The sequence below is a fragment of the Solanum verrucosum genome, unplaced genomic scaffold (genome assembly GCF_900185275.1).
Source record: "Solanum verrucosum unplaced genomic scaffold, falcon-dt-bn FXZP01000307.1, whole genome shotgun sequence".
Lineage (NCBI taxonomy): Eukaryota > Viridiplantae > Streptophyta > Magnoliopsida > Solanales > Solanaceae > Solanum > Solanum verrucosum.
In genome coordinates, this window is record NW_026020264.1 from 592,334 (window position 1) to 604,604 (window position 12,271).

The window sequence follows — 12,271 nt, forward strand, 5'->3', positions numbered from 1 at the left end:
TAGCACGTTAAAGTACTTTGATATAATGCTCACATCACATCATGTTACCTTAGCTTTCGTTAACACAAATATCAAATAACTTTGGAAAATCAAAGAAAGGTTAAACAAATCAAAACTTGTATCTTCCATAATTTGATCAATCAACATTATTATTTACATACATAATCTTAAACACTAACTCTTGGCAATATATGTAAAGCAATTGCCTCTATCTCTGGCGGAGTACTCACAACTCGAATCACATTAGCTGGCGTTACTGAAACATCCACCACAACTATCAATCGACCGCAACCACAAATGACACAAACTCGTCCTCTTCCAACAGTAATTTGCTCAGCTCCTTTCAAATCATCACAAGATTCAATTAACTCTTCCCATTGATCAGTTTCTGATACATATTTGCTCAATGACCCCTTTGTCTCATCCACTACGTACATCTCACTTTCATCATTTGATGATGATGATGGCCCAGTCCATCCTTCTAGCATTCCCTTTGGCATCTCTCCCCACTCATCTTTTGTTACATCGTAAACCGTGCCTTGTTTTACTGCACGCCCCATGATATTTACCTGTTGAAAATATAATTAAGTAAATAAAAAAGTCTTATCAGCTTCGATAGTTTAAATTCATAGGATTCAATATGGTATCAAAGCCAATGGCGCCAGAGCCACATAGACTTAAGGAGTAGTGTCAATAGAATATACCCATCAATCGCTGAAAATTATTGTACAACATATATGTAGGTAAATGTTACTTCATCCGTTTCAATTTATGTATCTTAAGTTGACTTGAAGTTTACAACTATGAGGAAGACTTTTAAATTTTGAGATTTTAAACTAAAGATTGTACTCATATATTGACCAAAATATCGTTGAATCATATGATCTCAAATATGTCATATGATCTGATATTGAAATTAAAAAGTTACTATTGAGTAATAGAAAGTGACATTCTTTTTTTCAAACAGGCTAAAAAAAAAAGTCGAACGACACAAATTAAAACAGAAAAAATACTTTTTATATATATACAATAATTCTTGAATATATTTAGCGAAACTTCTTATTACTTTGACAATCAATCAAAATAGTTAATAAGTGACAACAAAATTGTGCAATACCTTCAACAAAATTCCTAGTTAAAAGTTGTAAATGGTATTGCCACTCTTATTAAAAAGAGGAAAAAAAGGATTTTATTTTTGCGTGCTTAACTCAATAATAATAAAAAAATATTAGCTTTTAGATGAGATCGATCCAACATTTACCATGCATAATTTCCCTTTATATCCAATAGCATCAACAAATTCTCTACAAAATCTTCCATCTTTTAACCCTTTCAATTTCTCCCACTTCCATTGATCAACCTTCTCTTTCACATCCCATTTCTCTAAAGACCTTGCTACATCACCATGATAAGCTGAGCCCATACCACTTGCTACATACACATTTCCATTTACAGCGCTCGAACCACACCATCGCCGCGGCGTGGGCAAATTGGGACCAAAAAACCATTTATTACACAAAGGATCGAATCCCAACGGCCGTTCAAGTGCCGGAAGAAATTTATGAGTTGTAGCAGCAATAAGAATCATTCGTTCTGCAACAGTTAACGATTGAATTGAAAGACTCCTTGATATAAAAGATGGATGATGGCGTAGTATGCGAATTGGTGGATCTGATGTAGGCGGATTTGGTAACGGAGTCCACTTAGATGAAATTGGATCTAAGCAGAAAAACTCCACAGTACTAGTACTAACAGTATTAGTACTAGTACTGTTGTTGTTGTATGCTCTCGAAATAGCAGTAGTACTGCTATTTCGAGAGCATACAACATAAAGACAGTAAAATAGAGGAAAAGATGAGGTGTAAATGAGGCGTCGCCATGATTTGCAAACGCGATAAAGTAGTGAAGGGTGAAGATTGGAAAGACAAAGATGAGCTAAGTGATTTGGCAAGCCCGGAATCAATATTTGTTCTTCATTTTCTTCATTGTGATGTTGAATTTTGACGGACTTTAAAGTGTCTTCTTTCATGGCAATGTAACTAGATCGATTTTTTCAAATTACTCGCCATTTCTAAGTTCATAATATATAGCCTTTCAGTGGACTAGACGATGGAATATATACGTCCCAGTTTACACGGCACATACTTTAAATTTCGGGAGGCAGTCAAGTTTTTCTTTGAACAGATTTTTTCATATTTTTTTTATTATTTAATTTAAAGTTGATAGTTACGGTAATTTATAGTATATTATGTGATATATATATATATATATATATAAATTTAAAAATAAAAAACTTAAAACTTTCATAAGTCAAAATTCACAATCAAAGTTTATAAGTTTAAAGTTCAATCTGGTGCACTAAAGCTTTTGGTATGCACATGAAGAGAGGACCACAAATTAAAGATCAAGGAGAGAATTTAAAGCAAAAATCAGGGCACTTGAACATGTGATCTCTTCGTAAATCTAGATATATATATAAATTGAGATAATATTATTTGCTAACACTAAAACACTAAATAGTGTACTTGGTCGAAGGTTAAGTTATTTACCTTGAGGATTAATCAATTTTCCACTAAATATTTTTTTCAACGATGTACTCATATTCTAGAAATTTAAAATTCGTCAATGTAAAGATTTATTATACGCATTCTTATCTTGCATATCTGTAAGAGACTATTTTTACAACTTAAACTCGTAACCTCTTGATCACATGACAATAGCTTTACGAATCAAGCTAAAGCTTCCCAAAGTTTAGAGGTTTGAATGTATAACGAATTATACTCTCTCCGTTCCTTTTTATACGTTATCCTTACTATAAATAATTGGTCAATAATACTTGTCATTTCATAAAATCAATGTATAAAATTACAACATTCTTCCTATTTTATCCTTGTGAGCTATTAGCCTTGAAAATATACATTTGACCAACATAGAAAAACTAAGTAAATAATTCATGTTCATTGGTAAAATTAATTAATCAAAACAAATTAATTCATAGTCATTACTTGAAAACCCGAGTTCAAAAAAAATTAAATAATAGTAAAATAGCAAATTTACTTAATTTTTTAATGCACGTAAAATTTAAAATGGTGACATATAAATAGAAACGGATAGAGTATACTAATCGTAGCTGGGTAGCAGTTGAAGTCATAATTTGAAGTACTAGAGTTAATTAGGCGGTTGGAGTTCGTCCATACCAATAATAAATGCACAACTTTACGTATTTATTGCTTACAAATTGAAATGGAAAAATATCTAAAAAAGAAAGGGCCAAAGGATATCAGAGGGCCACTTCTCAGGATTCGACATAAATTGCAGGCAAATGCTTCAATTCTGTGGGTGGTCACAATTCCCCCCAGCTAGGCTTTCTCAAGTCCATTTCTAATTTCCATCATAGAAATGGCACATTCATATCTTAATAAATTAGAATGTGCCTAATAAGTTCCTCTATATGGATATGACATTGAGACAATATTCACGTATTTGATTAAAAAAAGAAATCAGGTCCCAACATAAGGGCCGCATGTTGAAGACAGGGGCCGAGCTACAGTATATCAAGGATGGTTTAGAAAAAGATAAAATACTATTCGATATGACTATTTATTATGTTTAACCTAGTTGTATTTAACTCCTCATGCAAACAATGAAGTTAGGACAAACACTTCATTAGGAGTAAGAGGGCTTCGGTACGAATAAAAATGTTTTTCAAGGATTTCTTGTGTATGCAAGTAAAAAAACATTATCATAAAAATATTTATATATAATCTAAATAAATACTATGAGAGGCGAGGGTGGGGTGGAGGTGAAGATGAAGTGTGTTGAAGGGCCACCTGTGAAACTTGTTTTCTATACTTTCACTAGAAAAATCATTTTCCTCATTTTAAAGAAACATATTTTCTTAGAGAAAATTGGGAAATGTTTTCCTCCCTACTACTGCCCTTCCTCCCAATCTATAACAAATTATTCAAAAGATATGCAACTACTGCCTTGCTATAAAATTTCTAATTCTTCATACTAATTAACCACATAGACTGACCAAACAAAGGAAGCTGAGATAACAAGAAGGTAATTAAATATGAGTATATACTATATGTAAAATTTATCTCATTCTGTATTCAGTTGAAATTGAAGTTTCAACAGAAATTGAGAAAAGTTGGGGGGAGGAAAGAGGGAAAGAAATATAATAGGAAATAAGAGAGAACAGCTGCCTAGGAAACAAGAAGAGCAATTTTTTTTTTGGTTTGTTCAATTTTTGTAAATTCTAAGACAAAGTTAAATATCCTTTTCTGCTATTTCTACTTACATTCACCGTTTGTGCGCAATCTTCGCCATCCTTAGCAGCTCCTGAATGATGACATGATCCTTCAATTACATATTATTAATATCTCTGCAATCCAAATATCTCTTTCATGTTTTAGCTCATGCATAATGTCGATTAATATTCATACGGCTAAAGGCATCTCAATTTCCTTTGCGGAGTTGATAGATGATGAATCTCCTCCATCTTGTTTACCATCATTGATGTTATTGCTATTAGAAGTAGCAGAGTTTGCCTTGGAATCAGTCCTGGCAACACCAGGTTTCCCCATTGTGGGAGCCCTTGAGGTCCGCCTTGAAATCTGGCGGTTGTCATCAATGCTGCTATCGCCAAAACAGCAGTGTTTCAAGCAGGTGTAAATGTAAGTCAGGAGCCAAAATATGTAAGGAGAACCAACCAAGATCAATCCTGCAGGAGCAAACCACGGCCGAGAGTAATCTGGCACGAAAAGGTAGAGAACAAGGAGGACACCACCAGTTAATACACAAAGACAGAACAAGGAAGAGATCAGAGGAACCCTCAAATCCCCCACCCTCTCCTCCATTGTCCTTCTTCAATTTTTTTCCTTTTATATCTCTACAAAAGGATCAATCCGTCTTTCTTCCTTTTTCCGTTGTTTCTTTTCTTCTCTTCTTTCTTTTCCTCTCCTTTACTCTAAATATGTTCTCTACTTTTCTTTCATTGTCGTCATTTTTCTCTCATTCAGATTCTTCCTCCTCCACCTCCTCCTCCTTCTCTAATGGAGATCATGCAATCAAGATCTCTCCTTTTTTTTTCTTTTTTTTTCCTTTCCTTTTTTTGGTTAACCTGTTTTCCTGGAGATGCAAACGAGAAACAATAGGATGGACAATTTCAGACAGGAAAGAAGAAATGCGTTTAAAGCGGAAGGTTGTTTAAAAAATAAAATGGTAATGCTGATCAATTTGTTTTAACCAAGTTAATACAAAATATAGAAAAAATAACAACTAATAGTACAAAATATAGAAATGTGTCATTCTTTATGGAACGGACTAAAAAGGAAGGTGTGTCATATAAATTTGGACAAATGGAGTTCAAAATCTTCAAAACCAAACCAAAATAGTATAAATGCCGGTTAAAATAATATTCTATAAAATATTTCTTTCTTTGAAGAAATGTTTTAAGGGAGAAAATCATTTTTGTCCCTCTCCTTTTGCCTTTAAATCAAATTCTCCCTCCAATTTTAAACCGTAGACATTTTCTCCCCTATCCCAAACAATGTTTATTTTGCACTTAGATTTTCAATCCTCACTATATGTAATTTGTTTATTACAATACTTAAATTCCTTATTTCAACTTAAGTGCTTTGTCTATAATTCATATGATGACATATTTTATTCAAAATTCTGATTTTTAAATGTATAAACCTTCTAAATAAAATGATTTTAAGGGCGCTAAATTGACTGGTGATATTATAAATCCATGTTTATATTTCATTCTAAATTATTGATCTCTATCTTATGTGCATATTTTTAATATTGTGATACTTCTTTTTCTATCTAAGTTGTTTGATTTACCTATATAATAGGTCAATTTTTATTTATGGAATAAAACAAGGTAAATAAATGGCAATCATACATATTTTAGAGTTTGCTTCATCAAACAAATAGTTTATACAACACCATATATTAGTAGTTATCCCAAATATTTACAGACATAACATTTAGTTATTAGTATATTGGAATTTTATATACATTAGTTTTTAAACAAAGATAAACTACACATATTCTTGAGTTGAAAAAACAAACTATATTAATTGTTCACTGTTCAGGTCTGGAGATAATATTTTAATACTCCTCATATATGTCTTCAAATTCAAACATCTTAATCTTAAGCAAAACAAATGGGGTCTTAATGAAGTTAAATGGAACGACATTGTTCCATCTTAAATAAGATTAAGCAATGTTTGATGTTCCAACATCGGGTGACATACCATCAGATGACACGCTTTTTCTGTCACATCATCACTCAAGGGGATAACTGATTCTCTTCAAACAAGATCAGGCAGGTAAAGGGTTGCTCACAAAGTTTAGGTGTATAAGAATATTTTTGGGACAAGTAAGGAGGAAAATATGTATTTTCCCTACCCACACATGTATACGTGTGTGTATAAATATGTGCTCTCAGTATGTGTACACGTGTATGTATTAAGATTCTATATGTGAATATGCAAACATATTATGTGTGTGTGGGCACGCGTCAATATACACACAATACATACACATATGCATATGTTTTCTGTATTTATTTATGCTTAATTTACTAAGTTCATATGTCAAAAGATATGTATGTATCCTATCCTACATCTCATACCTTGTATGTAAAACTTACTTGTATCCAGTTCAAAAGTTCCTCTAACATTGGGAAATTTATCGTCTGCAAGAGCTTAAATCAATTCTCACTTCTGTCAAACACAACTTTATTCAAGATTCTCATCTAGCTCTCATATATAAAATGCAAAACGGCTTAAATTTTGAACTTACCTTCCAAAACGCGGAGCTATCACCAATAATTGCACCCCAAGTGTGGCTATCACGGGTGTACCTTCATCAAGCATTAGGTTGCAGGTCTTCATAGAAGCACATACTGGGCTAGCATCTATCAGAGATATCAAGCAACATCTGTCAAAGAAACGGGACCTATAAGTTGATGCATTCCACAAATTAACACGCGTAGATCTTCAATTTAGATATGGTTGAAAAGCATACCTCTCGATGAGACTTCACAATATCTTGAAAGGGTTTTTAGTGAGTAAGTTTTCAATCCCAGTCCCCAGAGGGATTCACCAAGAGGAAAACAGAAATTCTACTCTGGAACTTTTATAGACTGAAATAAAGGGAAAAAATATGTTAGGGAACATTAATTTCTTCTGAAGAACCGAATTTTGAATAACATCCCCGATAAACTAATGTGCCACTATCTTCAATCAATGCAGAAAGACTTCCTAATGCTTTGTATATGTCCATTGCTCTAGGATTGCATCTGTCATTTGAAACAAACTGAGAAATACAACCATTTATCTCAATCCAGCTACACGCCAATTCTTTCTTCAAATCATACTTTTTAAGTAGTGCTCTCACACGAGCTGCATCTTTCCACATTCCTCTTGAAGAATACATATTTGATAAAAGCACACACATTCCAATATTAGAAGGCTGAAGGCTTAGAAGTTTCTGTTCTACTAGATCACTTAAATCAAAATTTTCATGGACTCTACAACAACTAAGTAATGTCTCCCGAGCATGAGCAGGGAGATCAAGAGGAATTTGCTTGACTAGTTCAAAGGCTTCAGTTAGCATCCCTGATCTCCCAAGAAGATCAACCATGCAGTTATAGTGCTCAGCCTTTGGAATTATACTCCACCTTTTCTCCATTGATACAAAGTAGCTCCAACCCTCGTCCACTAATCCAGAATGAGCACAAGCAGTTAGGACACCAAGAAAAGTTACATGGTCTGGTTCATATCCAGCTTGAATCATACAAGGAAAAAGATCGAGGGCTTCTTTAGCAGAACCATGACATGCTTGTGCTACAATCATGGCATTCCATGATACTGTGTCTAGTTTTTTCATACTTCTGAAAAGTGAGGAAGCTTCATGTATAAACCCACACCCGGAGTACATGGATATGAATGCACTTATAATCATGGTATTATTTTCAAAGCCACTCTTAGTTACACTGGCATGCAAAGCTCTTCCCCAACCATACAAAGAAAGAACTCCACATAACGAGACCACATTGGAAAATGTGGTCTGATCTGGCCTGTAATTGTTTTGCAACATCCGGATATATAAAACCAAAGCTTCCTCATTTTGATATCCTGAAATGATAGTGTTCCACGAGGTTTCATCTTTTCTAGGCATCTGCTCAAACAACTCTCGAGCACTAGTTATATCGTCTTGTTGAATGAAACCCCACAACATCGAATTCCATGATACTGTGTTCCTCCATGGCATCGTATGAAACAGGTGTAGAGCATCTTGCAGTCTTCCATGTTGCAGATAACCACTTAGCATTGAATTCCATGCAATATTATCCTTTTGAGGCATTACAGCAAAAAGTTTTCCTGCCTCCTCCACGTTGTTATTTTCACAATACCCTTTAATCATAGCAGTCCAAGCCACGACATCCTTGTCAGGCATGTCCTCAAACAACCTTCTAGCTTTTTCCACCTCCCTGGCTCTTAAAAAACACGTAATCATACTAGTCCAAGATGCCACATCACACCTAGCCATTCTCATAAATAACTTATACGAATCCTCAGTCCGCCCCATTTCAGCATAACCTGTTAACATAACATTACAAAGTGTCACACTTTTCACTGGTGCTTCACTAAACAACCTCTCAGCTTCACTCACATCCCCATACTTGAAGTATCCTTCAATCATAATCCCATGCGATACATCATTCTTAATCCGCATTGCATCAAACAACGCTCTACCTTCCTCTATCCTCCCATTGCTCACGTACCCCGAGATCATTGAATTCCAGCAAACCACATTCTTATCATCCATTCCATCAAACATCCGCCGTGCCACTTGTAAATTCCCATTCTTTGCATACCCACTTAACAAGGCTGTCCAAGAAACAACATTTCTACTCGGCATTGTGTCAAACACTTGTTGAGCATCATGGAGCATCCCATTTCTTACATACCCAGAAATCATACAGTTCCAAGTTACTACATTCCTCTGAGGCATTTCATCAAACAACTTGCGTGCCCCCTCAACATCACCTTTCTTGAAAGAACTAGTAATTTTTGAGTTCCAATGGTACAATGAGTTTGCAATTGAACCCACATATCGAATCCAAAAACAAGAATTTGCGTTCCTAAAGCAAATATGTGAAGCCCATTTGAGCCGTATATACATAATAATACTACTTAATTAGTAAAGGTTGATTTCAACAGGGAAAAAAAATGAAAGAGTAATAATTTGGAAAAGTATACAAACGCCCGTCCCACGTGACAATTCGCATCATGACATAGTATATGTATTAACGATATCGTACTATATATATATAATTTTCAATTATATAAAACTAGTAAAGTTACACATGCCTTTGTGCAAAAATTTAATATCACGGAATTTATAAAATAATATTTAAAAATTAAAGCATATCAGTCACTAATACCTACAAGATTACGTAGTAACGAACATTAATAATTTTATAATTTATCATTTTGCTTCAAGAAAGTGTTACTATTTGATATTTTTTGGGATCAAATGAACATCAACCAGATATATTAATTTTTTAATAAATAAATAATCGTTGGTGTAGGGATAAATAAATTTAAAAGGCTGAAAAAAGTGAATAAATATTCTAATTTTAACGTGTAGAAAGTTCAGCCCTACTTTTTGCTTTACATATATCATTTTAAAGTTTCCCATTAAAATTATCATAAGAAATTATTAAAATGGAAAATTAAAGGAAAAATGTATCATATTGGACAACAATTCAAATTATCATATATATTTGAAAGAGAAAAATATTACACAAAATAATTCAATTTGTTTGGGTGCTTTTTAAAAATCGGCATACCAGAGTGATGAAGTTCAATTTGATACTACACTTTTATTCTAATCGTAGTGTCGAAAAACACATCTATTACTTCAAGAAAATTATTTACAACTTGCAGTAAACTTGAGAATCTATCAATACTTCATATTGAATATGAGCAATTAGTTTATTTTGTAGTTATCTATGTCTTTAAGTTTAAAAGAGGCTTCAATCTAGTCATATTCCTCTATAAGTCATCCGGTATAACATCTTTGAAGTCCTGTCAAATGCTTATTAATTAATTCTTGTCTTTCTTTTTCTGGTTCACTTCACACATCAAGGTACGATAAGGTTTTTTAAGGTCTTTATGTTCTTACAAAAGGCATACCAAATTTGAATTTTGTTTTCAAGAGATGGTAGTATAGATCTTTAAGGGATTTTTTTATTGTACATTCAATAATTGCAGTTGAGAAAATTGTGTGAATACTCAATTAACGTATGTTATTTAATTTATACTAACAAATACTTATAACAATAACTTTGCAAAAACATAAACAATAAAGTTTAAAGCATATACTCAAAAATAACAATTAATAACATAATCATAAATTAATGACTGTAAAAAAAAACATAGTATGATCTGTAATAATATTATAAAACAGAAAGGAAAAAATCAAGCTCACTGAATGCATAGTGTCCCCTTAAGGAAATTATTCTCCTCTAGTATATGAGGTTTAAAGAAATAAATCCTTTCAGGATAGAACGATTCTATTCACCAGTGTATTGATACAAAAACAATGGTGTGAGTGAGCCACTCAACAGAAGCAAAGTACACGAATATTTAATTGTTTAGAAGAAGAAGAATTTCAGAATTTTCGTTGTTTCAAAATCATAGGAAATTCCTCTATTTATAGACAACAAAGGGTAGTGTCATCAAATATTTACTGTGCCTTATCGGAAAGGTCACAACTCTTTGGAAAAGTTACAACCCTCCGGAATGATCACAACATTTCATAAAAGTCATAACTCTTCATAAAGTCACAAATTTTCATTAAAGTAACAATTTTTCATAAAAGCCACAACTTTTTATGAAAGTCACAACTCTTCTTGAAAGCTCTAATAAATGACATTGGCCTTCAATCTATATTGTACCATCCCTAGACAAAAAAATGATTAACTTAAATCACCAAATGTAAAGTAAGATTATCGAGAAACGGTAGACTATTGCATGCAGCAATGCAAGTATTCATAGGATTAGCGGAGAAACATTCACAATTTCAAAATTAAAAAGAAAATTCTCAAGGTATACCTGTTATATATTCATCTGAGCCAGCTAATTCACATAGTTTGGCTCAATACTTTATTTTGGTACCAGTTAGTTAAATTTAAGTTTGACCTGGTATTCCTATATGGCGATCAATTGCTTAATTAAGTTCAATGGGGGGCTGATATTTATACATTTCGAATATTTGGTGGAAGCTTAATTTGTAAGATGGTGATAACAGTTGTAAAGGTTTTTGGGAAGATGGGAAGGCTAGTTTTAGAAATAAAAAAATTGAAAGATAATTCTGATTTGTAATGATACCCTAGAGTTCTCTTTATATATATATATATTATTTAAATTTTTTATTCTTTCGCTGGTTAATATTCACAAAATTGTTAATTATTCCTATCATTAGTAATTAGTAAGAAGTTATGTTAAGCTTATGATGTACTTCTAAAATGAGTCCAAAAATATTATTTTTCTTTATTAAATGACATAAGGTACATTTTAATTTTTTAGAAAAGTCAAATATATTAAATCATACTCCCTCTCTTTTACTTGTCATAGTTTGACTTGACACACCTATTAAGAAAATAATTAATGATATACGTATTTTACCAAACTATCTCCTATTAAATGATGTCTTAAAAAATAATTTGGAAAATAAGTATTTAATCTTGAGAGTAAAACACAAAAAAAAATTACCGTCTTTCCTTGATACGTCAAAGTGACAAGTAAAAATGAAAATCTATTTTAGAAATTAGTGACAAGTAAAAGTGAACGGGAGAGTATAATTATATAAGGACCAAAATAAAATTTTACCATTAATCTATTTTTAATTTTTTTCATCTTTTGTTTTGTTTCAAAATAAAAATATATTGGATGTATTTACATATAATTTATGATTCTTTCTTTACTGCATACCTTATATATTTTTTATTTCTTAATTTAATTTTTTAATATTTGGGGGAAAAAAAGGCTAGTCCATGGTAGAATATTCTAGAGAATTGTGGGAATTTCTCAAAAAGTCCTTAGAAAATTCTAGACACACAGAGAGTTCTAGAATAATGACTACTTTGTAAATATATAGGGACTCACATAATAATTATCATTTATATTGTAACCCCTAAGTTCGTATATAAATAGATAAACATCCATTCACAAATCATCCA

The 12,271-nt window shown here is 32.4% G+C and overlaps 3 protein-coding genes and 1 long non-coding RNA gene across 4 annotated transcripts; all 4 read right to left on the reverse strand.

The window, feature by feature from the left end:
* Window positions 1-167: 167 nt before the first annotated feature.
* LOC125833604 (F-box/kelch-repeat protein SKIP25-like) lies at window positions 168-2,029 on the reverse strand. The gene is made up of 2 exons (XM_049512764.1): window positions 1,262-2,029; window positions 168-569 (listed from the first exon to the last, which is right to left on the reverse strand). The coding sequence occupies exons 1-2, from the start codon at window positions 2,027-2,029 to the stop codon at window positions 168-170; spliced, it is 1,170 nt and encodes a 389-aa protein (XP_049368721.1).
* A 2,270-nt stretch (window positions 2,030-4,299) lies between these two features.
* Window positions 4,300-5,112, reverse strand: LOC125833618 (uncharacterized). Its single transcript, XM_049512782.1, has one exon. The coding sequence runs from the start codon at window positions 4,860-4,862 to the stop codon at window positions 4,443-4,445; it is 420 nt and encodes a 139-aa protein (XP_049368739.1). The 5' UTR covers window positions 4,863-5,112; the 3' UTR covers window positions 4,300-4,442.
* Window positions 5,113-6,678: 1,566 nt separating this feature from the next.
* Window positions 6,679-7,105, reverse strand: LOC125833624 (uncharacterized). The gene is made up of 3 exons (XR_007443311.1): window positions 7,045-7,105; window positions 6,820-6,957; window positions 6,679-6,712 (listed from the first exon to the last, which is right to left on the reverse strand). It is a non-coding gene; the product is annotated as an uncharacterized LOC125833624 (long non-coding RNA).
* An 8-nt stretch (window positions 7,106-7,113) lies between these two features.
* LOC125833593 (pentatricopeptide repeat-containing protein At4g02750-like) lies at window positions 7,114-9,207 on the reverse strand. The gene has a single exon (XM_049512749.1). The coding sequence runs from the start codon at window positions 9,205-9,207 to the stop codon at window positions 7,186-7,188; it is 2,022 nt and encodes a 673-aa protein (XP_049368706.1). The 3' UTR covers window positions 7,114-7,185.
* Window positions 9,208-12,271: the final 3,064 nt, after the last annotated feature.